Source organism: Carcharodon carcharias, chromosome 26 (genome assembly GCF_017639515.1).
Source record: "Carcharodon carcharias isolate sCarCar2 chromosome 26, sCarCar2.pri, whole genome shotgun sequence".
Lineage (NCBI taxonomy): Eukaryota > Metazoa > Chordata > Chondrichthyes > Lamniformes > Lamnidae > Carcharodon > Carcharodon carcharias.
This window is the reverse complement of record NC_054492.1, coordinates 45,561,706-45,589,535: the sequence shown is the minus strand read 5'-3', so window position 1 is coordinate 45,589,535 and position 27,830 is coordinate 45,561,706. Positions and strand designations below refer to the sequence as shown.

General features: G+C 38.8%; 2 protein-coding genes across 4 annotated transcripts in view; one reads left to right on the top strand and one right to left on the bottom strand.

Annotated features, from left to right (window-relative positions):
- lysmd2 (LysM, putative peptidoglycan-binding, domain containing 2) overlaps window positions 1-6,458 on the top strand; it is a 98,334-nt gene extending 91,876 nt beyond the window's left edge. The window contains exon 4 of the transcript XR_005941424.1: window positions 5,522-6,458. The gene's annotated coding sequence lies outside the window, so the exon portion shown is untranslated. The remainder of the gene's footprint in view (window positions 1-5,521) is intronic.
- On the bottom strand, window positions 1,647-27,206 carry scg3 (secretogranin III). 3 transcript variants are annotated; one of them, XM_041174814.1, is made up of 12 exons: window positions 27,075-27,206; window positions 25,842-25,894; window positions 25,462-25,501; window positions 24,755-24,973; window positions 24,419-24,561; window positions 22,257-22,418; window positions 18,244-18,427; window positions 16,638-16,754; window positions 9,565-9,648; window positions 9,141-9,254; window positions 3,042-3,128; window positions 1,647-1,929 (listed from the first exon to the last, which is right to left on the bottom strand). In XM_041174814.1, the coding sequence occupies exons 1-12, from the start codon at window positions 27,169-27,171 to the stop codon at window positions 1,811-1,813; spliced, it is 1,419 nt and encodes a 472-aa protein (XP_041030748.1). In that variant the 5' UTR covers window positions 27,172-27,206; the 3' UTR covers window positions 1,647-1,810. The 3 variants fall into 3 exon arrangements, with proteins under 3 accessions (XP_041030748.1, XP_041030749.1, XP_041030751.1); XM_041174815.1 differs by having other exon boundaries at window positions 9,604-9,648; XM_041174817.1 differs by having other exon boundaries at window positions 24,794-24,973.
- Window positions 27,207-27,830: the final 624 nt, after the last annotated feature.

The window sequence follows — 27,830 nt, the reverse complement described above, 5'->3', positions numbered from 1 at the left end:
TTGAGTGAACCTTCTCTGAACTGCTAATGCAATTATATCCTTTCTTAAGTAAGGAGACCAAAACTGTACACAGTACTCCAGATGAGGTCTACCTAAGGCCCTGTACAGCTGCAACAACACTTCCCTACTTTTATACTCAATTCTCCTTGCAATAAATGCCAACATTCTATTTGCCTTCCTAATCACTTGCTATACCTGCATACCACATTTTCCTGATTCATGTATGAGGACACCCAGATTCCTCTATTGTAGAGTTTTGCAATCTCTCTCTATTCAAATCATATGCTGCTTTTCTATTCCTCCTGCCAAAGTGGACAAGTTTATACACTCACTTTTCTAAATTCCTCTGCAGACTCTATGCCCTCTTGACTACATACTTTCCTATCTATCTTTATGCCATCAGCAAATTTAGCTGCCATACATTTAGTCCCTTCACCCAAGTCATTGATATAGATTGTAAATAGTTGAGATCCCAGCACTATGGCACTGATCACTACTGTTCCAGGATAACTAAGTTTGTAAAGAAAACTCAAAACATTTAATCATTTTTACACGAGTTTGAAAATTTAACAAATATTTACACTTGAACAAATTACTTTTTGCGCTTTACTGACAACACATGAATAGGTCCCATTTACACCTACAAAGGATACAAGATTTCGCACACAATTCATTCAGGTAATCAGTTTCAACATTGCTCATTCAGATAAGTGATACATCAGTGGATTTTGTGTATCTCCCCCTCCACCCCTCCCACCCATTCTCTACACATTTTAGAGGAGCAGTTATTGTGACTTAACTATGAAGATACAAGGACATAAGAATTAGTTTGTCAAAATCACTGTTCAAGCAGTGGAGAACGATGTTTCCTCTCATGTGACTCTCATAATCTGTTACAGTAACCATTTTGATTGGCAGAAAAAAAGCCAGCATGGTTTTCTGAACTAACATACACTAACCAAGCTATCTGGTACAAGCCATTTGCTGGCATTGAACAGAAAGAGTAAAAAGAATTTGAGCCTTTAACAATTAAAAACACTTCCAGCAACTCTTCGTATATTATAAATCTACTGCCATTCATTAAAATTGTTAATTAAAGGAGATTTCTTCAAGCTTTGATTTAAAATTCACAGATGAATTGTCATTGCAAGTGATCATTTTCAGGGACTTTGAGTCCAAAAATAAATTAGAACTAGAAAGGAAATCCAAGATGCATAAATTGACTTTTTCTGTAAATCTATCAGAACTTGCATTTATGTGATAATTACTCACTGACCAATCTGGGACATGCATCAGAGGCTGTGGGCATTCTTTTAAGGATTATTAGCAGACTTTACACTTGATTTGTCGTAATTAAGCTCTAATTGTTGCTACTGTCCCTTGTGTTGAAGATGGATGTTAAGGTTTGAAAGCTTTACCGCGTGCAATGGCCAAATTGCATATCCAGCAGTCTCTATTCTGAAATGGAGAAAGTTATGTTGGCTCAGATGATCTTAGGAACCTGTGCTTCCAGCAGGGAGCAGCACTGATAGAATGGCAGCACTGTCTCTGACCTTCCCTACCTGCCAGCACAGCTTCTCCACTGGGAACATGGAATCATCCCCATTCCCCCCACACCCTACCCCCACCGTTTTCCATTGGCTTTCTGTTCCCCTATTCTAGTTTAGAACCTGCTTGACGTTGCAGAATAGCCAGAAAAAAAATCTATTATACACAGCCTAATATGAACTAGAAGTAAGTGAAGTTGCATTGCCGGCCATTGTTGAAGGATTATGACAACCAGGAGACTTCCCTCATACGTTGGAGAATTTCACAGGCTGTTGTAAATACGTTTGATGACATCTCCTTCTCCCTTCTCCAGGATTCCTTTCTGTACGTAGGTGTCAACTTGTTGATCAATGATGTCACGCAGCTTCTGAAGGTCATACTCTGCATCAAATTATACAACACCTATTTCAGTTTTGGGCTCAGGCAATGGTCTAGATCAGTGGTCTGCAACCTATGGTTTCAGAGCTGCATGTGGCTCATTAAGGACTTGTATGCAGCTCCCTTTCTTGATCGATCAAGCCCATTTTGATGGTAATTAAATGGCTTGTTTTGTTTTTTAAATTTTTATCGACATTACTTGAGAAATATTCAATTACCTTTTTTTCAAATAAAAATCCATTAAAATTGTGTCGAAATTTGTCTCTTTTATTTTTCATTACTATTGGTATTTGAGTCACAGCATTACGACTTAAGATTTTTTGTCATTTTTTAATGGCTTGTTATCAAGGTTGCTGACCCCTAGTCTAGATGAAGGATAAACAATATTTGGAAAGTGACTAATTAGTATGCACCTTTATTAAGCAGCATTTAGAGCTAGCGATCATGAGGGAAAAATTTTTGCCTTCTCAATAGTTGGGTCCAAATAATTGGTAATCAACTGTTGGTTACTTTAAGTAGCTGACCTACTGATATGTTAGCTGGCCTATAGAAAATGTAATTATGAAATGTTGTAACTGATCTCTTTTATTGCTGAGAAGCCTTTTGTGTTCAAAATAACTGATGTTGGCCACCCAGTTGGAACATATTAAGAGGGTCATGCTGATTATGGTTGAAAGTTTCTTAGATGGAGTGGCATTCTTTCAGTTATTCTATTTGCAAGACTTGCACTATCAATGCTGTATGGCGAATGGTTAAATTGAAAGAATGAAACCCACTACATTCAAAGGTGAGTATGATGCTCTGATTGTTCAGAACTTCATTATTTTGTTTCTAATCGGGAATGCAAATTAATTTCATTTTGCATTTACAGGACATCATATATAGTACAAAATGAACTGTGAATCTGTTTTCCATTTTTTGAATTGAACATAGTAAAATGGAGCCCTTGCCATCAATGAGTCCTCAAAAATAATCTAATTTACACAGTTGGTCTTGAATCACATAATCTCTTCGCATTTTATTTATAGATCAATTAAATATTCAGTGTTATAACTTTTTTAAAAAATTCTTTACTGCTGAAAATGCATCTTGATCTCCAATACTATCGAATATACCTTCTCCATCTTCTTGCTTGTTGTGTTTCTTCAACCACTCAATATTCTTTCTGATCGCCATTAGATAAGATTCTGTTTTGTCAAAATCTGTTGACCGACGAGGAAAGAAGAGCCATTAGTTGCTCAGTAACAAGTACAGCGTGTCATTTAAAGTAAAAGGTTATAGTATTTGTGAAATGTTATGAGGCAGTTCATATGAAACAATATATTGCAAGCACCACATGTTATGCAAGTAGTATAAATGACAGTGTTTCTTTACCCACTAACCAATATGGTGTTCCTAGTACTCAGTAATGACAAAACATGCTCCAGGGCTTGAACTAATGGTGAAATGGAATTGGGTGCAACAAGTTTAATTTCAAGTCAATGTTTCACAAACTTTTTGTCAATGCCACTTTCAGAAATGCTGGTAAATGTTATTATTCATTCATGAGATGGGGGCATCACTGGCTAGGCCAGTATTTATTGCCCATCCCTAATTGCCCTTGAGCAGGTGTTGATGAGCTGCCTTCTTGAACTGCTGCACTCCATGTGGTGTTGGTACACCCACAGTGCTGTCAGAGAGAGAGCTCCAGAATTTTGATCCAGCGACAGTGAAGGAACAGCGATATATTCCCAAGTCAGGATAGTGAGTGGCTTGGAAACTTCCAGGTGTTGGTGTTCCCATCTATCTGCTGCCCTTGCCCTTCTGGATGGTAGCGGTCTTGGGTTTGGAAGGTGCTGTCTAAGGAGCCTTGCTGAGTTCCTGCAGTGCATCTTGTAGATGGTGGTGATGGTGTTCCCATCTATTGTTGCTGCCATTGTGCGTCAGTGGTGGAGGGAGTGAATGTTTGTGGATGGGTTGTCAATAAAGTGGGCTATTTTGTCCTGGATGGTGTCAAGCTTCTTGAGTATTGTTGGAGCTGGACTCATTCAGGCAAGTGGAGAATATTCCATCACACTCCTAACTTATGCCTTGTAGATGGTGGACAGACGTTGGGTGTAAGGAGATGAGTTACTCACCAAAGGATTCCTAGCCTCTGACCTGCTCGTATAGGTGCAGTATTTATATGGCTAGTCCAGTCAGTTTCTGGTCAATGGTAACCCCCAGAATGTTGATATTGGGGATTCAACGATGGTAATTCCTTTGAATATCAAGGGGTGATGGTTAGATTCTCTCTTATTGGAGATGGTCATTGCCTGACACTTGGGTGGCATGGATGCTACTTGCAACTTGTCAGCCCAGGCCTGGATATTGTCCAGGTCTTGCTGCATTTGGACAGGGACTGCTTCAGTATCTGAGGAGCTGTGAATGGTGCTGAACATTGTACAATCATCAGCGAAATCCCCACTTCTGACCTTATGATGGAAGGAAGGTCATTGTTGAAATAGCTGAAGATGGTTGGGCCTAGGTCAATACCCTGAGGAACTCCTGCAGTGATATCCTGGAGCTGAGACGATTGATCTCCAACAACCCACAATCATCTATCTTTTGTGCTAGGTATGACTCCAACCAGTGGAGAGTTTTCCCTCGATTCACATTGATTCCAGTAGCGCGAGGGTTCCTTGATGCCATACTCGGTCAAATGCGGCCTTGATGTCAAGGGCAATCACTTTCACCTCATCTCTGGGGCTCAGCTCTTTTGTCCATTTTTGAAGGCTGTAACGAGGTCAGGAGCTGAGTGGCCCTTGTAGAACCCAAACTAAGCGTTAGTGAACATGTTATTGCTAAGCAAGTGCTGCTTGATAGAACTGTTGATGACCCATTCTATCACCTTACTGATGATCAAGAGTAGACTGATGGGATGGTAATTGGCCAGGTTGGATTTGTTCTTTTTGTGTACAGAACATACTTGGGCAACTTTCTACATTGTCGGATAGATGCTGTTGTAACTGTACTGGAACAATTTGGCTAGGGGTGTGGCAAGTTCTGGAGCACAAGTCTTCAGTATTATTGCTGGAATATTTTAGGGCCCATAGCCTTTGCAGTATCCAGTGCCTTCAGCCATTTCTTGATATCACGTGGAGTGAATCAAATTGGCTGAAGACTGGCATCTGTGATTCTAGGGACAGCTGGAGGTGGCCAAGATGGATCATCCACTCAGCTGTATAATGAAGGTTCTGGCATATACAGGGACTGAGTACAGTACTGCCCATTGATATAAGGAGGCACATGGCCCAAACTAGGGTCTGTGAAGTGTTGAGCAAAGACATGTTAAGGCCCAGGTATGGAGCTAGCTTCTTGCTGTACCCTTTACTATATATAGTTAGAAGTAGTTAATAAAGACTTGTTAACATACAGAAGATTATGAAGACTTCTTTAACAGACATGTTCCGTAAACAACACCATCCCAAAAATAAACAGGGCACCTGCTTTCATTTATATTGCCATTAGCAGTGTATACATAAGAGAAAAATCACTGAATTGATGAATTGTTATAATGAAACTGCAAATACTATACTTTATATGCAAATAATAAAAAAACACTTCTCATTTGCAGTATGAAGGCTGGGGTAATCTTACTTTCTAGTATACTGGACAACAACAGGAAGAAAAGGGAATACCAGTTTATTCCAGCTCTAGCATCATCCCACAGTGAAATGGGTCATGAATGACACAGAGCCACATTTTCTGTTATGATTTTGAATAGATTACTATTCAGCAAAACTAAATATAAAATGTGAAATAACAATGTTCTAACAGATTGCTGGTACACAATAAAGAAATTACTTTTAACGTTGTGATTCTAGTCTGTTTACATTTACTGTTGCTAGAATTTACAATATTTGCTCCACCTTTTTCCATATATTACATGGTTTATTTGGGTTTTATGCTGGGAATGTCATTTTGTCCTCAAACATTTCTTAAAAGGCTGCAGTGACCTTCTAGTTACTGCAATAGAACAGATTTTGTTCATTGAGTAGCTGGTAAACACCTCAGGGGATTATATGGAGTGTAGCTAATAGGGCTGTGGCTTGGATCAGCCATAAACGGAATTCCAAGTCAGATTTGAAACAAGTATTTTTGTTTTCTAGCTCATGTACAGAGACTATAACAAAAGGAACAGCATAAAATAAATATGCAAAGGGGTGTTACTTCATATCAAAAGCAGTGGCAGTTAACGCCATTACTATCATTTGAAATGTAACCTTTTATCCACAAATGATCACTGTTATTAGAGAATGTGCTTAATGTTCATCTTCATTCATCATGTGATTCAAAACATGCTTGACAAACATAGGCAATAAATTACTATTCTTACATAATGAATTTTTGTATGCAATATTTTCAATATCCCTTGTTTTCTGTAAAAGCATATTGTCAAACAAGCCTGTGGATAATGACTCTGTAATGGTAGTGATAAAATCTGAATTTTAAAAATTGCTGGGAATGCACAAGAGTCCAATAGCATCTGCAATAGGAGTTGGCTGGTTTTCAATAAAGGTCCTCTGTCATGACACTAATTGTGTGTTTTCAGGATTATTTATTTCAACCCTCTGATGTCCAGGTATAATAAGGCAAACAAAAGATGAATTGAATTGATCCATCCTTTTTTAACGTTTAATAATTGAAAACTCACTCATTCTCTGCAAATTCCAAACAAATGAACTAAGCCTAGTTATAGCCACGACACTTTCATTGTACATTTCCAATTTCCTTCTGTGCATTCCATTTATGGCAGTCTACACCAACTTCAAGAAGGATGACAATGCATAGTAGAGCAGCTAACCAGTTCATAGAGCAAACTTGAATAAGCCGTTATAAAATCTGGATCTTTTGGTTCATGAATACCAGACTAAGGCAATAATTTCATGGTGGAGATTGCTCCACTTATACACTCAAACCTCCAAACTTGATAATTCTTCAAGGTATCAAGGAAAGCTAAGGCAATGATCCAACACGTGGATTGCTTTGGCAAATTATTTACAATCTGCCTCTTCATGAACTATCTCATCCATTTAAATTCTGATCTCCAAAGTAATCAACCAAAGCTCCAGAATATTCATTGACCCCCAAATATTTAGCACACTAGCCTTAACAGTTAAAGATAAACCTAATTAAACATGGGGTGGAATCAAAACGGATCTTGATATCCATAAATCAGGTTTAAAATTCCATCACAAATCATAAAAAGGAGATATCCCAAACATTTTCCACTGCCTGATCTGGAACTTGGCTTCACATCTGCACAAATTCAGCTATTTGTGATCTTGAAGTATCATAGAATCACTGGGAGGAGTTTTTACTTGCTGACCCTCTGAGAATGGGTTTCTCCACATGCTGTAGAGATTTTGGATCTGACAAGTTTCCAACCCTGAAGCAAACCTGATTGACAGGGTTGGCTTCCAACTGGGTGGGAAGCATTCCAGAGAAGACTGTGAGTTCAGGTGCATCCTTGATCCTGTGATTCCCTGGGAGTGTGATCCTGGGGAAGCCAGACCCAATCCCAGGTGGGGGGGGAGGTCTGATCCCTGATTGTGGGAGCTGGGGTGTTTGTGCAGTGGTGTGGGGTGGGCGGGAAGCAATTACTCCCAAGGGGCTTTCAGTCTGGGAGGATGGGGGGTTGATTTCTATGGTGGAGGTCTGTGGAGGTGCGGGGCGGGGTGGGGAAGTGGGTGCTAAGAGAAAGCACCCTGACCCCCCAGCCACAAAGAGTGCTTTGAAGGAACTTGCCTGCTCACCGAAAGTCTCACCTCATGGGTTTCCCAGGCCGGCCACAGTTAAACCTGCAAAACTGGTTAAATCCGAAGCTTTGTTAATGTATTTAAAATGCCAACCGGTCCACTGGAAGCAGGCTGGCTGTCTGACCCTTGTCCTGCTAGAGTAAAACCAGGAAATTGTGGGGGGCCGGCGGGGTTGGAGTCGGCTTCTTGCCACACTCGGAATTTTAGTCCATTTAACCTCCCACCCACTCGCCTATGTTAAAATTCCCCTACAGAATAATACAACAAAGAAGAAGTACATCCCATTATATTTTGTACTGGTTTTTCAGTTTCTGATGTGCAGGGCTCTCTGAGAATCATTCCTAATAGAGCAGTTAGTGAATGATACATTAATTCATCTGTCACTTCTAAAGAAGCCACGGGACAGACAGTGGCAGATCTGACCTATATTTCAAGTGTGTATCAGCAGCTTTCTGCAAGCAATATTTGGAATATATTCTTGAAACCTTTTGGACTGAAGTAATTTACAATGAGAGAAAACTGGTTACAGTTTAGAATTCAAATTAACCTACCACTCATATCATAAACAAAATTTGATTATGCACTTTCATGTGCGCTACCCTTTCAATCAGTAAAAGTAATCACTACCTAGGGTATTGGCCAGGAATAGAAAGAAAACATGCCATCGCTGTACTCTCCTTTGCAATGAGTAATGCCTTTTATCCTCTTGGATTCAGAATTGGCTAAATTCACAATTGCCCAAAAGCATCTCATAAAGCACCTAGAAGCTTTTTCATTGGTGCATTGAAAGGAATATCCAGGTATGAAGTTGGTTAATAGTGGTGTTAATTGAAACAAACAGAAACTTTCTTCCTCAGTTTGCTCCCCATGTATGAGTTAAAAGATCTACACTTTATTTGAACTTACAGTTGCAGCTTGTATGTGATGATTCAGAGCACAATGCCCATTATAACAGCAAAGTATTGGCTTTGACTTGCATCTTTGGCTTAATTAAAGATCTGGTGCAGCATTCCTCAAAAATGCTGGTAGATAAGGAGTGGGGGAAAGGGAATTCTTTCTAATTACCATGTTATCTGCTGTCCAGCAGTCCAGGTAGGAACCACTTAAAGTCCTTTATTATACAATTCTGTCAGCTCTAGGACTTTCACATACAACTTTTTGGTTAGGTGTTGAGTGAGCATTTGGCCCTTTCCCCAGCCAAGATGCCGCACTCTACTATCCGGCTTGTTATAAAGATAATACTATTTTGGTATTGTAAAGCACATCGCTTAACGAGATTCCAAAATGGAATCCTGTTTTTGGATTTGTAATCGCCTGTGAAATTGTTTCCTGTTGAGGCCTTTAATAGGCATAAGGACAATCTATTGTTCTCATTTCTTCAGTCACTGTGAAGAGAATGTCAGCTCTCGTTAAAGGGAATTGTGAACTTTGTACCTTTGGAATTCTCTGTTTTTTCTACTTCCTCTTTTGTGGAGTCCTCAGAACTTGCAGTCTCTTTCTGCAGCTTTCCAAAATTGTTCTTTGTGCTGTCTATGTCATCACCCCTATCTGCAGAAAACAATTAAACCTTAAGACCATGAGACCATAAGACATAGGAGCAGAAATTAGGCCCTTCGGTCCATCGAGTCTGCTCCGCCATTCAATCATGGCTGATAAGTTTCTCAACCCCATTCTCCCACCTTCTCCCCGTAACCTTTGATCCCCTTACCAATCAAGAACCTATCTATCTCGGTCTTAAATATACTCAATAATTTAATATAAAACATGAATATTTGTACAAAATTTATTTTCCTGGGAGGAAATACAACTTTTTTTAAAAAATGAAACAATTACATGTGTATTTAGATCTCAGCTTTACCTGCTGCTTCCTTACTCATGGGATAAGCCTTTACTTTACCAAGCTTGTTCTTTGTCTGCACGGCTATCGTTGCATCCAAATTCTCTGCAGAAAAACAGAGTTCATTTTGACAAAAATACAAAATGAATCACACTCTTTTCAAACAGACTATAAATATACACTCATAGACAACCTGGTCACAAGTAAGGATGAATGATCTAGTTTGTTTCCAGTAGGAACACAACCTTTTTAAAATATTTTCCCTTTCTCTTCCATCCCTCACAAAAAATTCCTTTCTTGTAACCCTGGAGTAATATGTAAAAAAAAATTCTAAACAACATATAAACTTCTCAACTCTTCATTCACGTCCCCTCATTAGGATTCATTTGATATAGGCTTGACCTTGACACCTTCAGGGATAAATGGCCTGGCCTTACACTGACAGCACTTAGCTTTTCCCAATTGATGCACTAAGCTGGTCCAGATGGACATTCCAAGCTCCTGATTAATACTCAAAATGTCCAGGGTGCAGACTTACCACTGATGCTGCAACCTCAGATGCACTGATTATGTAACAGACAAGCTTCTCCAGATAACAGATTACATTAATGGCCCTTTCCCCAGCAGATGTTCAAATCTCCAGAGAGAGACAGTTCCTGCATTGCAGATCTCAAATAGTGGTGTCTATTTTATCATTCTTTCTCCTTTCATCTAAAGATATACCTCCTGGTTCTAATAAAAGACGCTGTATGCACGTGTATGTACCTGTATCATGAACTACAGTTTTCTAGTGCTTAGTCTATTTTAAAGGAATTCATTTTTAATTTATTATATTTAACACAATGTAATTTAAATGTAAATGTTGCTAATTATTACAAACTGGTTCACAGCTGTAGACAAATAACTGGTGATGAGATGGTTGGACAGCTGCTCACTTTCATTTTTACACCTCAGTTTTCATCTTGGGGTTAATGACAGGAGTAAATTAGTTTAATTTAGGAACTGCCAGCATAAGTGACATTGCTACAAATTTAAATTAAAGCTACTGTTTCAAAGCAGACCATTCAGGCACCTAGTAACAGCTGAATCACATTAGTTGCCCCGCATCAACTGAATCCTAAGTAGACATACAGTTTGGACATAAATGGAGGCCCAGTATCTAAGCAACTAAGGCTTTTATCTGCTGATTCCTGTTGAATCATACAACACTGTCACTTTAGTTCCCATAGCAACTTGCATCCCATGTAGAAGGCGTTTACATGAACACTTAGTATTTGTAGTACCACACGCTGATCTTGCTCAATATATCAAACACCTCTGAGTACACATTTTTAGAATGCTTTGTTTGTCATGACTAATATTATTCTTGTTCCTTAACTACAAGGTAGATTTTGAAAGATTACTGGGTGTTGCTTTTGGTTTTTATCAATTTCCTTTGTTTTGCTAGAATTTGCGTGACTGTATATTCATTTCAGTGGAGACTGTGGCACTTCACGATTTGTACAGAAGACTTCCTTGAATGTTAAAAAAATCTGTAAATCCTTTTGGAAAATTTATGATATTGTGTATAACTCAGGTTGCTATTTAAAATGTGATTTATAAATCAGCTTGACATATTAGAATGTTAAGATTTATGATTTTCAGCAAAAAGAATATAATCAGAACATAAAACTGTTATTTGCAACAATTGTGTTTCTTGCAGCAAACAACTTAAATTACTTTTTCCAATTCAATGGGATTGTTACATCATGAATACGAGTGGAAATGCACAAAGAAAGGTGGGGTGATAAAGACCATCACCCTGTCAACTCTGATATTTACGTTCAAATCCATCTCAGACTCATGGATTAAAACTCTCATCTCTGTATGTGAGGATTCTAAAGAACATTATTTAGCTTGGAGCGCTAAATTTTTGGAATAAAATACAAAGCAAAAGTTAGGGTTATTTAAAACAACGAGATTCAATAAAGAGAGTTTTGAAGGGCCAAGTGGCCTTATCGTTGGAGTGGCTTTATCCCCAATTTTCTTGTATTCTTCTTATGAAGTAAGTTTTAGCTGATTTAACCAAGTTTCTAAAAGGGTGTGGGGTCACGGTACAAAACTACCACAAATGTGCACTAACTAGCATTAAGATAAAAGCAAAAAACTGCGGATGCTGGAAATCCAAAACAAAAACAAAAATACCTGGAAAAACTCAGCAGGTCTGGTAGCATCTGCGGAAAGGAGCATAGTTAACGTTTCGAGTCCAAATGACCCTTCAACAGAACTAAGTAAAAATAGAAGAGAAGTGCATCCACAGTTTTTTGCTTTTATCTTAATGCTAGTTAGTGCACATTTGTGGTAGTTTTGTACCGTGACCCCACACCCTTTTAGAAACTTGGTTAAATCAGCTAAAACTTACTTCATAAGGGCCAAAAAGATGGTTGGCATGGTGAAAGGTAAAATGCTGCCCTCGTGGGTATCTCAGGATGGGCAAGAGGCACTTTGTTGTGGAGCTGTAAGTTGAATTTATTTATGTCTTTTGTCACACTGATGTGTTTGATCTGGTACTTGTTGCAAGATATTGAAAGTGTTTCATTCTCCAGCAAAAACATCCATCACTTTGGGCAAAAAGAATTCACTCAAGAAACTTTAAAAATAAGTACAAGTCTCATCATTGAGCATGAATGTTATGCATGTATATGATGAGCACCAAAGCTGCCTCAAATCTACCATCCTCCAACTCAGTTATGGCACTGCCATCAACTGAGCTAAGCCAACACTTGGGAGGCTCAGGATGTATGTCTGGCCATGTCTGTGTTCATTAAAAATTCCTTATTTAAATATAGACTAAAATAACAAATACTAAAGTGGAAACACAGACTAGACTAATATTTAAGATTTTTATAATTGTGCATTTCTGCTTTCATTGTCTTTCAATAAATCAGTCTCAAAATTATGTACAGCACTGTAAATGAAAATATGGTACAGTATAGATGAAAACCCTTTCTTTTGTAATGTTTGAGAAAGGCAGCTCGGTTAAAGTGCTTCACTTTAAAGGTTCAACTGCAAAGCTTCTCCAACAATAAAATTAATATTTAATGTGAACTTGATATGTTTTCCAGTAAAATGTGTATGCTCTATATTTATCAACAGCATCATAACGCTCGGGTGTGCCCTTGCAATTGTGAAGGTGAATTTCAAAATGATATGCTGGTAGTTTATTGAACTTAATGGTGAAGAAATTACAGTTCTCCATGCCTGACATGCTCCTCTTTGTGGGATTCAGTGCACTATGTTCCTGATTTTCCCTTTGTGATCAGTTGTGTTTTTCCGAAAAAGATTGGAACTGTGCAAGACTTGTGAATTGTACCATAGGATGATTCCTGGCTCTCCCCACCACCTGCAAGTGCCAGGCACTTTAATATTGCAGTTGATTTCTAGCTGTGCAGTGCCTGATTACTGTAATCACACTTACCAGAGGTGTGCAATACTTTTCAATGACTTTGAAATGCATCGAAAAGGCATTTGAAGAGATTGATTTCTTATCCTAAGGCTGCAATTTCGAGATGGTGACTGACAGGAGATGAAACTCTAGACAACCTAAATGGCAATTGAGGAACTTAATCTTTCAATGTCTGACCTGAATTTTTTCAAACATTATTTTTCTTCTCTCCTAAAAAGTGTGATTATATAATATGGTGGTAGAAGAGTTTGAAAATATTTATAACCTAAGGTACATAGAGCTGAGGGAAGATGCAGTAACTAATAGTTTTTGTTGTAAGATATTCACAAAATGACTTTGGTCATATTATGCACTAGATCCTAAGCAGAGTATTATAGTGATGGGGCTTGTACCTGATATGATATAAATTGATTTCTTAAAGGGTCAAATATCCTCGGGTTATTTTTCATCATAATAATATTGGCTGTCACTCTGCTTTAGAGCGGGAGAATTGGATTTCCAGCATCCGCAGTTTTTTTGTTTTTAAGAACAAGAAACAGTCATTTGACCTTTCAAACTTGCCCCATCCAGACTCCATGCAAAATTACCCTCTCATGAATTACCCCCAAACTCCACAGCCTATTTGTTTCCTATTTTAGAAGGGTGAAGTTTGTTCTCTACATCTCCCTGAGAAATAGCAAGCAGCACTATTAACATCTCCACAGCTATCAATTCCTATTCTCGACATGTGTGGATACAATTTGCTTTTTAAAGGTTAAAATTCTTTGCAAATGAACATGCTTCTCTGAAATAAAAGCAAAAATACTGAGGATGCTGGAAATCTGACATATAAACAGAAAATGCTGGAAAAATTCAGCAGGTCAGGCAGAATCTGTGGAGAAAGATTAACAGGTCAATGACCTTTCATCATTTACCGTTCTGACCGCGGAGGCAGTGGCATTTTAGCATTGTCACTGGACTAGTATTCCAGAGACCCAGGGTAATTCTCTGGGGACTTGTGTTTGAATCCCACCATTTGGATTTGAAATTTGAATCCAATAAAAATCTGGAATTAAAAGTCTAATGATGACCTTGAAACCATTGCAGATTGTAATAAAAACCCATCTGGTTCACTAATGCCCTTTAGGGAAGGAAATCTGTAGTCCTTACCTGGTCTGGCCTACATGTGACTCCAGACCCACAGCAATGTGGGTGACTCCTAATTGCCCTCTAAACAAGGGCAACTAGAACAATGGCAATAACTGCTGGCCTGGCCAGTGATGTCCACATCCCATAAATGAATAATTTAAAAAAAAACAACTTGATATTGGAAACTGAAAAGTTACACCAAGTGTAGCACAGTTCTTCATCTAATCAGTGCTTTCCCCAAATTATAGAAGCAGCTTTTAATGCTGAAATAATGCTGGACTGAAATTCCTGGTTTAATTTTTTTTTAGCATAGCTCTTCCACTACACTCTCACTTGTATTATATACCTCTGGAACTCTGTATATGAATAGCTTGGTGAAGCATCTATCATTGTCCTGTATGTTTAGCACCTCACACCACAGACTACTAAAGCAAAACTATGTTCATCTATATCTAATTTCATCTCAAATTGTTGAATCTGAGCTGTATTTGATGGCTCATTCTCTGACCTTTTTTCATTCCCTGGGCACTGTCCTCGCTTACATTTTGTTCCCTTTTCATGTCAGTGACCTTGGTAGCTGATCATCCAATTCTATCCTCTTAACAAACCATTTCAGTCTACATTCATCACAATCCTTCAGTAACATGTCTTCAGTCTGCACACCCTCCAGTCCTTAATCACTATAATTTGATCTTTTCTTTGTGATGATGTAAAAATAAATCATATTTCTTCCAATTTTTCAGACATGCTTTATTCGTGTCTCTTAAAAATCTACCCAACAGCTAGTAACTTTCACCTCTGACGTCTCAACATTTATTATTTTTTCTATCAAGCATTCTTGGCTTTGTTATCTCGTCTGACTTTATTTCTCAGTTCTCTTCCATTTCCAGATCTCCAAGATGCTTTTATACAAACTGTTTATTTTACTCTCACTGATGCTTAATTCTATCTTAAACCTAAGAACGCTCAAGACTTGAATACCAGTCTTGTACCTGAGAATGCTCTTCTGATACTTCTCTCATACCCACAACCAGAAAAAATGTTATCATCTGATAGACAATTCCTCTCTCACCTTTTGTCTCCAATTTATTTCTCTTCATCACAACCCTTTTATTTCTTTCTTTTTTTTCACTGCTGCTATGATTCAGTGCCTCTGAGAGCTTGGCCTTCTTTACTCTTCTAAAGCTGCAAATATACAGACTCAAGCACACTTGTTCCTCATGGCATTGAAATAAAAACTTACTGCTTTGTTTGTTACACTTAGTTTTTACCAGGACTCCAAAATCATCATATGAACACATGTACAAACAAATTAGGAGCAGGAGTAGCTCATTCAGCCTCTCGAGCCTGCTCCACCATTCAATAAGATCATGGCTGATCTGATTGTGGCCTCAACTCCACAATTTGTCTAATCCTGATAACCTTTGACTCCCTTGCTAGTCGTGAACCTATCTACCTCTTCCTGAAAAATATTCAATGACTCTGCCTTTACCACGCTCCAGGGAAGAGAGTTCTAAAGACTTACGGCCCTCTGAAAGAAAAAAAATATTCTTCGTCTGTCTCATTAGCTCCCTTAATATTTCCTTTTAGAATCCCTAGGTGGTTAAAACCTAAATTTGGTCATCTATACCCTACTTGCTGATTTGCCTTTTCTTCTGTTTTGTAGTTCAATTTGAGATCTTCCTTTGTATGGTTTGCTATACAAACTTAAAGGCACCATAAAAAGGATTAAAATTCTGATTATAACTCTTAGTTACAAGATTTTAGGATGAGTTAAACTAATCACAAATAAGGTTTATCTTAACCCGTTTATCCATAAGAAAACTTATATAAACCCTCATCATGTCATCTAATTGTATCTTGAGTGAATCTAAGGTTTTGGCCTCTGCTATCCTACTCTTGTCAATCATTACAAGTGTTGACCACTCTTTGCCTGCAGATGTTCTTCCAAACCTCTTCTCTAAATTGTCCTTTCAGCATACCTAATTTAATTTAGAAATATAATTTAACTCTCTGCTTGCAATATTTTAGAATACCTATATAAGAAAGAGTATATCCATGTATGATGGAGGTTATTTTGTGAAATGAAATGCAGTTTTCTAAATTTAGGACTTTAACAGCACTCCAGTGCAATAGAGTTGTAGCACTGCTTATCGAAACACCAGTGGATGGAACCCCCATAGTTTAAGTTTAGGAACATGAATTATGAAATGAGAAAGGATCCTTTAGCGCATTGAATCCATTCCTTTGAATAGAATAAACTGTACACAATTAACATTGCCATGAACTTTTACAATCTATTTAATCTCCAGAGAGAGGTACAAAATCTTTAGGAGGAAACTGTCTGAAAATTCTACCTGATCTTCAAAAGCAATTGAACAAGAATCCAACAGGTTAATATGCTCCCTGCAAACTTTGCAACCAGCCATAGATAAAAAATGTATATGCAACATTACATCTATCACTGTAACAGATCATTTGACCCATGTAGAAGTAGTCTATGTATTAGATTTATTCTTACCCAGATATGAAACACCTTCTTCGGGTGTAATAGTTCCATATTTCACCATCATCTTCACAAAATCAACTAATGTCTTCATTATGGTTATTAATGTTTCTTTTTCTTTTGCACCTTGCTCTGTGTTAACAAGAGATTATTAGATGTGCTATGTAAAACTGTATACAGCATTTGTTTTCAACAAATCTAGAAACATAGCAATGTACGTTTAAAATGCACATTTCAATATTTTGAACAACAAAGAGAAGACCTGATTGATGTGACACAGTTGTTTTTGACACTTGTTCTCTATATTATTTTTCAGTGACTAGTGCCCCTATAAGTAATATGATGTAGAATAGAAAAACATTGGTTCATATAATAACATATTACTTGCAATATTTCACCACTAAAACTCATCATAGCGTGTAGCCAAACTGATCCAGCCATTTTCATGTGATCATACTAATGGCTGTCAGAGCTTCATTGCTGCAAAGGATGGATTCTTAAATTTCTGCATTAAATGCATAAATTCTACTGTTCACCTCATCCAGGCCGAATAATCACCACCATTTATGTCAAGCTAGCTTTAGTAATGGCTACACGATAATCTGGCATTAATTAATTATGCAGTCTGATATGAAAGTAACAATTCAATTTCTGAGATTAAACTAATGGGCTGGATCCTGTGGCCAGCAATGAAAGGACAGCACCAACCATTTTTCCCTCTTGCACTTGCCCATAGATTTTCTATGGACTTTTGCACTGAACATTCCTGTCAGACAACAGACAAAAGTACAGCAACTCTAGAGGCAATGTGGGATCTGTATGAACAGTCCAAGCAACCATGCATCTGCTTTTCCAATTCAGGTTGAAGAATCATTAATGAGCAGCACAGGATCTGAATTGGGGAGTCAGTTGGAATATTTAATTCAAAGTTAAATTGGATACAGAAAGCAAAAGAAAGATTAGATTCAGAGAGATGAAAGGGAAAGAAAGAAAAATTAAAGAAAAACATTTTAAAATCTCCAACAATAATTAAAATCTGAAGGAATGAGACTCCACACTTATAAAGGTTAATTTTCAGTGGCAGGTTTTTGGTAGTATTTAAGACCTAGTTTGCCATTAAAATTTGCATATGCCGATACAATTTTCTTTTAAAGGTGTCAATTGATCACAAATGGACATTCTTATCTGAAAGCCTGTTTCACATAACTAGCTTGAAATCAAATTATTGTATAAATGCGCAAAAGCAAACTTAGTTACACAAGACTGATCAACACTTGATATTTAAATTAAACTTCAACATAATGAAAGACTAAAAAGTTACCATTACATTGGAATGAGCAAGCTGTCACATTTTCTGGCAAATTTAATGTTTGCTATTATAGCAAAGTACCGTAACCTCATGTTGTTCCATGTATTTCAATGGTGAGTTTCTTGGTAAGGTAACATTTTTAGGCAGATTTTGGGCAAGAGGGCACCTCGGACAGCAACGTCCTGATTTACCCATTTAACTGTACATAGGTGGTCGCTGGAAATTGCTGTCTGATTTACATGTGAATAATGGTGATTGCTGCTAACCTCACTGTTATTTTTACCACAAAATCTATCCCAGTATCTCAATTACCTGTATTCAAACTCTTCAGCAGGTTGTAGAAGTTTGGAAAATACTGAAGATCATCCAGATCATCGGTGGTGGGTGCACTGCTTCTTTGATCCATGTTATTGGTTGAGACCCAGCTGTTGCCCAGAGGACCATCACCCTCCTCTTTCACGAAGTCATCTGCATTCTTATTAGGCTTTTTCATTTTCTGTGAAATGTGTGAAAGTAAAAAGAAAAGTTATCCATATTCTCATAAATATCTGCTCGTAACAGTTCGGCCTATCAGGAGCAAGATCAAGCAGCTTTTTTTTCACATAAAGGGTGGTAGAAATTTGTAGCACTATCCTTCAAAAGGCTGGGGCAATCGGAGCTATCAAGACTGAGTTAAATAGATTTTATGTGGAACTCTGGGGAGGGTCTGTGTTGTGTTGGAAATTTATATTCACTGATTTCACTGCAAAAGTAGGGAGGCTCACTTTATTCTACCCAGGTGCCTGTCTGAGAGGCAGATATTTGAGAAGTGGCATGCATTATATCCAAAAAAATGTTGAGGAAATAGTCGCTTCCTTAAGTTATCACCTATGGCAGAGAGGTACTTATTGGAGATCTTAGGGCTGTTGATTACACAGCGTATGAGGAAATGGTAATATTTGGGATTGTGTCAGCATTTCCCATTGAAGCAAGTTCTAGATGTTAGCCCAGCTAAGCGGGCCATCAGCAGCGATGATTCTCTGTTTGGAGGGGTTGAGGACTGAAGGAATAAATAATGAAGACTAATGCTTGGCTGTTAGTTTAAAAAGTGAATTGGTAAAACCCTGAAAACAACAACCTGGTTCATACACTCTCCGTCTTAAACTGCAGCCTGGCTTGGGAAGCATTAAAAAGCGGAACATCTCTCAAGTATATTCTGCTACTTTTTCTTTAAAATATGATAGTATAACTCCTGCATAATAGTCACTGCACTGCAAAAGTAATCCAATGTCTGCAGTGCTAAGTGGGGTCAGCAACATGATAAATTGCACATAAATACAGCTGATATTATAATTATTATCTTATATTTAAAATGAAACAAGTGCATTGCATGTGTAATTTTTTTTCTTGTTGGATGTGTTTTGTCCTACATTGAACACTGTTCCCATTTAGAAGGGCAGCAAATTCTGAAATCCCTTTCACCTGAAGGTACCTAGAATGAGTCGTGTGTGAATATTCTGTCCATTTCTATGAGGAAGCACTTGGACTCTGCTCACCCACTAACTGCAGTGATATGGCTTAGAGAAGGAGTTCTATTGGTAGTCATATGCTGAATCTTTGTCTTATTGCCCCATGAAGCAATACATTGGTGCTGTGGTGTTGTCTGTCTGCCTAAATGTAGCTTAACTGGACTTTAAGAAATTAAGAAAAAAAAGAACTTGCATTTAAATATGACATCTCACGACCTCAGGATATCTAGGATTGTGTTACAGTTAATCATTATTAATAAAAAGTATTTTGTTTATGAAACGTGATCACAGTTGAAGGGAAACATGGAAGACAATTTTCACACGTCAAGAACCCATAAACAGCATAAATTGCCTGATAGCCAACTTCACTGAAGCAGGTTAAGTGCTACCAAGAAAACACCACTGCTCTTCAAATAGTATCATAGGATCAGAGAGGGCAGGTAGGGTCTCAGCTTAGTGTTTCATTTGAAAGACAGCACCTCCAACAGTGCAATGCTCCCTCAGTCAGCCTAGAATGTGTGCCCAAGTAACTACGGTGGGGTTTGATTGCAACACCCTCTGGCTGAGAAGTGACAGTGCTACCCACTGAGCAGTGGCTGACACCTTATATTTTATGTGAAATTACTGAAGCAAGAAAAACTTCCACATAAACACAAAGTCACTGCTGCCCTTTTGAAATTTTAATGTATTACTTGTGTTCTGTAAATAATAAAGATAATTATGTAAACTGTAAGGATGATGTAATTAGCACTGTGCAGTTGCCAAGCACTTGTAAATGAGAAATTCTTTTGTGCTTTATTGTCCAATTCAAGAGGGAAGATGCTGTTGTTGTTCTGGCTAATGATATATTTTACATTTATAGGAGGGTTTTCTTCTGGAAAACATCATTTAATAAATCTTTATGCCTGTTTTTCTTAAAAACAAAGTGGCAACGACTGCTTTGTGATCTCACCTTTTTGTAATTCTATAACATTGAACATACGATGGCCACTTCCGTTGATATTTCTGCATAAATGCTGCCAACAAACTAGTATTATTTTCTATGACTAACAATTAGGTGCTAACGTTTATTTGCATATAATCTCTTAAGGCCACTGCTACTTCTTGATAGATTTTTTTTCAGTCTGCTTTCTCCTTCTCGCCTTCTCAAAACATTAACTCCTTACTAGGGAATGATCCTGCGGGTACTAAACATCTTCTCTAGTCGCGCATCAAAGAGGCCATTATTCGTGTATATGCCATGTCAGTATAGGGTTGCCAACTGTGATTAAATATATTCCTGGAGGTTTCATCACATGAAGTTCCCCTCCAAGCCACTCACTGTCCTGACTTGGAAATATATTGCTGTTCCTTCACTATCGCTGGGTCAAAATCCTGAAACTCCCTTCCCATCAGCAATGTGGGTGTACCTAAGCCACATGGACTGCAGCAGTTCAAGAAGGCAGCTCACCATCTCAAGGGCCGCTAGGGATGGGCAATTAATGCTGGCCCAGCCACATCCCGTGAATGAATATTAAAAAAAAGTTGCCCCCATATCCAGCCATTGTTCAGCCAACACATCCATCCTTGTGATCCACTGCCTTCCTATGCCAAATGGAAAGCAAAAAGACTCATTACCCATTTGGATGAAGCTTGACTATCAGCCAAACAACCTTTTTCTCCCGTTTTTAATATTTTCTATCAGGTAAAAAGAAATGTTCAAAGAAAATGACAAAATAAAGCACAATCTTTTTAATGTCCCTATGACTTTTCTCCAAGCTTGCACACAGCAGTGTCCTGGAGATTGATTTTCAAATCCTGAAGGGTTGGCAACCCAATGTCAATGTGTCATTCAATTTGAGGAGCAGTACAGCTGAGTCTACAGTTGTCCCAACTCAACATGCACATTCACATATATCCAGCAGGAGTCACTGTGTAGCAATCAGGAGTGGAAATCCAAGGCAGTGTTCTCCTTCCTGAAACATATGTATTAAGGTCAATCATAGCACCTTTATCTTCACCCTGGTTGAGATGATTTAACTGGGGGCTCAGCTTGGAACTCTCCTGATCAGCATGGCAACACTTAGTGATAAAACTCATTGGAGAAGCAAGTTTCACTGTTTAACTGGGGTTTTATGATGATCTTGATCATGAATGGTCCAAAAAGAGCAGCTTTTAGTTCACGGATGAAAGAATTGTCTTATGAGGAAAGATTAAGCAGGTTGGGCCTATACTCATTGGAATTTAGATGAATGAGAGGCGATCTTACTGAAACATACAGGATTCTGAGGGGGCTTGAGAGGATAGATGCTGAAAGGATGTTACACCTTATGGGGGATCTACAACTAGGGGGCATAGTTTCAGAATAAGAGGTCATCCATTTAAAAGGGAGATGAGGAGGAATTTCTTCTCTTGGAGGTTCGTAAATCTTTGGAATTTTCTACACCAGAGAGCTGTGGAGGCTGGGTCATTGAATATGTTTAAGACTGAGATAGATTTTTGATCTACAAGGGGAGTCCAGGGTTACGGGGAAGAAGCAGAAATTTGGAGTTGAGGCCAAGATCAGATCAGCTGTGATCTAATTGAATGGTAGAAAGGGCTGGAAGATCCTTATGGCCTACTCCTGCTCCCGTTTCTTATGTTCGTTTGTTAGTCTTATCTGACCACATAATGCTAGTACCTGTTCAGTTTGGGTCGATAATACATATAGTCTCCTCGATGGGAAATACACTCCAATAACACCAAAGCAATCAGACATTTTGCAAAAAAAAAATCATTGATATTGGAACTATTTAGTGACAAAGGAAGGAAATTCATAATTTGCTTCAATGGACTTGCCATTTTCTCCTCTTCTCTTTCACTCATGTCATCATCTACCTTCATACTCGGGTAATCAATATTTCCAACCTCCACTTCATTCTTATTAGCTTCATTGGCAATAAGTTGTTGCAGAGCGGCTGCTACTTCATCCTCTAGATTGTAAGCCTGATTTTCCGTGATCTATAACAAGAACATATTGACATTATAATGGACATAAATAAGTTGTGAGCATATCAATAATGTTTCATTTTCTCTTTTTACCTAATTGAGCCCCTTCCAAAAAAATCACTGGTTCCTGCTGTACAGCTCCACAGCCATTGGCCATCCTCTAATACCACTGTCAAATGGTCCTTCATCTCAAAGGCTAATGAGATTTGAACAGCTATTTGACCATGGAGGGCATAGCATTGGAGCTTGATTCCATTCTTTCCCAACATTCCCACTTTCTTGGACAGTGATCATTATGATTATTCATGAGTAATCTTCCTGCTCTTAATTAAGCAGATAGCAGGAACTGAATGTTGGGCCTTCCTCACTGGCATAATTCTGTACTACATAGGGTGGTAAATTCACCTACTGGAACACTGGCAGAAGTGAATTAAGGAGTTGCAGTTAAACTGAGGCAATTCCCATTGATTATGCCCATGGTGGCTTTAGTTGCTAAAACATTCCTTTAACTCTACATCCAACAATGCTGCAATTCAAAGTATTATTATATGTTGTAGATGACATAAAATCCATGATTGTAGCGTTTCTGGTACTTAATACAACCCCAAGTAAAAACAGTCAAGAAAATGACAACTCCTACTTATTTACAGCCTTTAGGAGTGAGACAAAGGAACAAGCAAGGTGGTGGGGGTGGTGGTTGCGGGGAGGCAGATCAACAGGAAGAAATGACAGCAAAAGGAACGCAAAACTCCAGTAAATATAGAGACCTTCCGCTAGACGGGAAAGAAAAGTAACTGAACAATCTCACCAAGGAGGTCTCAGCAACAAGGAGAAGTGCAAGAGAGAAATAGAAATGCAAAGGGACAGAATTCATTTTCCTTCACTTACCTTTGGGACTTTTTTCTTCATATTCCTGTGTCTGGACATTGTTTATCTCTACACTTTCATCTTCATATTCCTGTGTCTGGACATTGTTTATCTCTACACTTTCATCTTCATATTCCTGTGTCTGGACGTTGTTTATCTCTACACTTTCATCTTCATATTCCTGTGTCTGGACATTGTTTATCTCTACACTTTCATCTTCATATTCCTGTGTCTGGACATTGTTTATCTCTACACTTTCATCTTCATATTCCTGTGTCTGGACATTGTTTATCTCTACACTTTCATCTTCATATTCCTGTGTCTGGACATTGTTTATCTCTACACTTTCCTTGGTCATACATATTTATGCAAGGGGGCGGGGGGCGGGTGGAGAGCCACACACAAAAAAATCTTAACTTGCAAATGATAAAGAAAAATCCTGTAGAATTACGGGTAAAGAGGAGCAGCTGCGTGAGAATTTTCCACTCCATGTTCTCTATATTGACCTGAGTCCCCACCCCCACAAAAAACTAAAAAAACTATCTCTATTCTGTACCGCCGGGAGCATCCAGTTGATAATAATGTAGAATAAAAACAGAAAGTGCTGGAAATACTCAGAAGATCCGTCAGCATCTTTGCAGTGTTAACGTTTCGAGTCCAATGTGAGTCTCATTTGAGGAACTTTCTTCCGCGCTTTCTGTTTTTAATTTCACGTTTCCAGCATCCGCCAGATACTGCTTTTATGCTAAGAATATAGACTGTCTTCATTTTATGAATGACGCTTTTCCAACCTACAACACTTGAAACTCAATTAAATAACGCTTATTTTAGTATGTGAAACGCATGGCCACGACTCTTGTCTTCAATGAATGTATCATGTATTCCCAATTTTTATGTTAGATATGACTCTTGCAATTTTTCGTTCATATGCCCGCAGCACAAAAGACGCTCCAATTATCTGTCAGCGAGTCTACAATGATCCCGAAAAATGGTTTTGAATCATTCACCCGAGCTGATGCGATATTATTCTATTATTCAGCTCCAGTTGCCCATTGCCTGTATGATAGGTAGATATTAAATATGTTTTCTTGTTTCATTACAGAAAATATGTTTAGAATTGTTGGTAAAGTTTTGTTGGCACTTACCAATCCCAGGTTTAGGAGCTTGGAAACAATTCTGTCAAACACCCCTCTGTCGTTTTCTTCATAAATCCTGTTGGCAATCTTCTGGACAATGTCTTCAGCTGTTAAGGGTGTCCCGTCCAGTTGGTGAAGACCGTCGGGGTCATCTGCAAAGATAAACGTCATTGGATCATAATCATGTTTTAAGGCTTAGAGTTTGCTTTTAAAATTCACGCAATGATAATGGTGAATCCAAAACGCGCAAATGCATTGCACACAGACGAGCCTTATCCGTGTGGAAACCAAGTATGGACCACACAAGTGGAAAGGAGGCAATGATTTCAATCAAAATGGCAAGACCTTCATCGTTGTAATCCATTGCATTTTTGGTGGAATCACCGTAGTCCTGCGCCAGTCTTCTGCTTTTGGTTGAATCCGTGTTGCCAGAGGGAGGAGAAGAACCACCCAGGGAGTTTCTTGCGGCATGGTCTCTCTTCTGACTCCTTTCTTGCTCTGCTAAGGACTTTAGCAGAAGGAAATCATCTGCAGCCGAATCGTTCTGTTGCGGGGCCTTGTTCTCTGAAAGGATATCAAATCGACATGATGGGCAAAGGTGAAAAGTAACCGAGGGAACGCTGACGTGTAAAGTAACCAACAAAAGCTACTAGCATAGCAATGTCTTGCAGTTATGTAGCGCCTTCAGTCTCTCAAGGTTTTTCACAAATAGAGATGGGGAGAAACAAAGCTGAACCATGGAGGGCGGAATTAGGAGTTTGGTTGGAAATATAGGTGTATAAGATGGTTTAAAAAGCAGGCAAGAGAAGTGGAGAGGTGTAGAAATGCAGAGGAGTTTCGGCGAATTGGGCTGAAGACTGTGCTGTCTAAACTGGTGAAGGGCAGAGGATCAAATGGTGTGGTAGTGGGTGAAAGACTGGAGAATAGGCAAGATGAGGCGTACTAATTGTGTACTTGTGCTCTGTTTCCAGGCTCGTGTGTAGCATTTGGAGCGAATTGCTTGTTTCTGTCTGTCAATGACATGTAAGGTCTATGTAAATAATGATATTAACCTGTAGATGTTGACTGACTGGTCCGTCCGGCTTCAGCAATCTGGAGGGAGGGAGAAAAATAACATTTAAAAAGTGAATGTAATATTGGCTTTTGGGTTGTTGATCCAAATCTACTTGAAGAGGGCCAAAAGCAGAAGACTCAAATGAGGTGGGATATGTAATGATACCAGATGCTATTTACCTGCAAATGTCCCGAAAGGACAATGTTTGAATTAGACTAGTACACTCATTTTAAATCAGATTTTAGAAGGGAACGATATCACTGATGATCAGGTTGTGAAAACATTAAATGAAATAACAAAGACTAATTTAGCGAAAATATGAATAACTTATCAGAGGTTGCCTCTGAAGCAATGTGTTGCTATTTTGAAATCATTTACCTGTTCCTCTACTGGTCTTTCCGCTGACAATTCCCGATTGTATTCATCTTTGTCTGCAATAAATGGAAGAAGCAATGATTTTATCTGTGAATGAGAAATAACAAATGCACCTTTTTATATGTGGAGTATTGCACACAGCTTCCAGACACTTGGTTACCAAAGGAACCCTCACAACATTTAAGAAGTATTTACTATTTTAAGTATTTTAAGAAACGCCATCGCGTACAAAGCTAGGGGCGAAGTGCTGGAAAATGGGATTAGAGTAGGTAGGGGCTTGATGACGGGCGCGAACACGATGGGCCGAAGGGCCTCTTTCCGTGCTGTAAAACTCTATGGCTCCATAACAAGGAACAACGTATTTTTGACACCGAATGTCGGCTATAAATTGCTAAAACTGGAACGATGATACATACAAATTTGATTTAAGCCAATTCCTATCAATCGTTTGACAAATGGAAATTTTTACCAAGTTCCAGTCTGACTCCTTGCACGACCAACAATGGCGTTACCGGCAAATGTGACATTTTGCTTTACCGCATGTTGTAGGATTGTACTGTAGCAACATTATTGATGAAGGCACACAGATTGACAGCAATACTTGACAGGGCACTGTTTAGCCATTTTTAAAACTATGTTGAGATCAAGATTTTAGAAGCCCTGGCCCCATGCACATTGATAATAGCCCAATGGCCTCAGTCCGCCGTGATAACGATGAAGTTACAGTGCAAAACTAATTGTGAATTACAACCCTTTATTAAAATCCTCAACTTGATCGAGAATGTGGTTGAAATATTTCTAACGTAAACGGATTAACCGCATCGACGGATTAGCCTCCGGCCGGAGCACTGGAAAAGCCCCCTTAAGTTTAGTGACAATCTGGAGGCTTCGGCTGAAATATTTGCGAAGTAGTCACAGAGACTCAAACAAATTCAAGTGTAATTGCAGCACGCAACTCAATATTGGGTGGACAGACTGGTTACATTCATTGCGAAAAATCTGATAAATCGGAAATAATAGCAACCCCCTCGCACAGCAGCCGTACTGCAACTGGATCAGAATCTCCTCGATGACAGTCCTCGGGGACGTAAAAGACCTGCCGGGAAATAATATTTAACTGAATAACCAAATGAGCTCAACTGCGGTTTCCCTAACAGGCGGCGTGATAAATTTACATGTAACGGGTTCATCTGTTCCAACAAGAATGTGTTTCTTTCCATTTGAAATTGGACCTACCTTTCAGTCCTCCAGGTGTAGGGAATGCGTGGATCTGGTATAACACCAGTGCAAACGCTTGGAGGAAGAGTGCAAGTGCTGCAGATTTGGAAGTCATTGTTGGAGATGGTGGGGCTTGGAGTGGGGTATCGACCTCCTTTGCCGGCCCTTCCTAGCACTAAGACCCCCGTGAGTGGTGTGTGCCTGCCGATGAACTCGGCGTCGGTTTCAGGACCCTGGAGAGCGCAGATCGAATGGGCTGAGCGGCGCTGTTCTGCGGATACTGGATACTGGAGCTCGTCTCTTTGACAGCTTTCAGGAGGTGGACTCCATGCCAATCCACTCTTGTGCGTCAGCTCGTTGTCTACCTGCGTCACTCGGCATAAAAAAAAATCCAACGACTCCAAAACAAGCGATCAAATGTTTCCATTTCATCCCAATACCTCGGCAGAAGGGCCGCCGCAGATTTCCTGTGGCTTAAGCGTCTTTCATATTTCTTTATTTTTCCATGTTACAAAGGCACCGAACCCCCGAACAATTCCGGGACAAAAGGTCTCATGCGTAAACAAATCAATATTAGAAGACATTTTATTGATAGCGTGGCTCTGTTCATTGTTCGATTGACACATTAATCAAGAGAACGATGATTACTGTCTATATATAATCCCAACATTTCCGAAGAAAATCTAAACAGTCAAGTGCCATCCCTGAATGAAAAGGTGCAACATGAATTAATAAAGGGGAGAGGTGGTGGGATTCTCCTGAAATCGGCCTCTT

What these genes read in the sequence shown, in the direction of transcription:
- scg3 (XM_041174814.1), bottom strand. Translation starts at nt 27,171, where the DNA reads ATGACTTCCAAATCTGCAGCACTTGCACTCTTCCTCCAAGCGTTTGCA. An exon ending in AATGGATTACAACGATGAAG is followed by an intron (nt 24,562 to 24,754) that starts GTCTTGCCATTT and finishes TTATCTTTGCAG; the next exon opens with ATGACCCCGACGGTCTTCAC. An exon ending in AAAGAGAAGAGGAGAAAATG is followed by an intron (nt 18,428 to 22,256) that starts GCAAGTCCATTG and finishes CACATTTCACAG; the next exon opens with AAAATGAAAAAGCCTAATAA.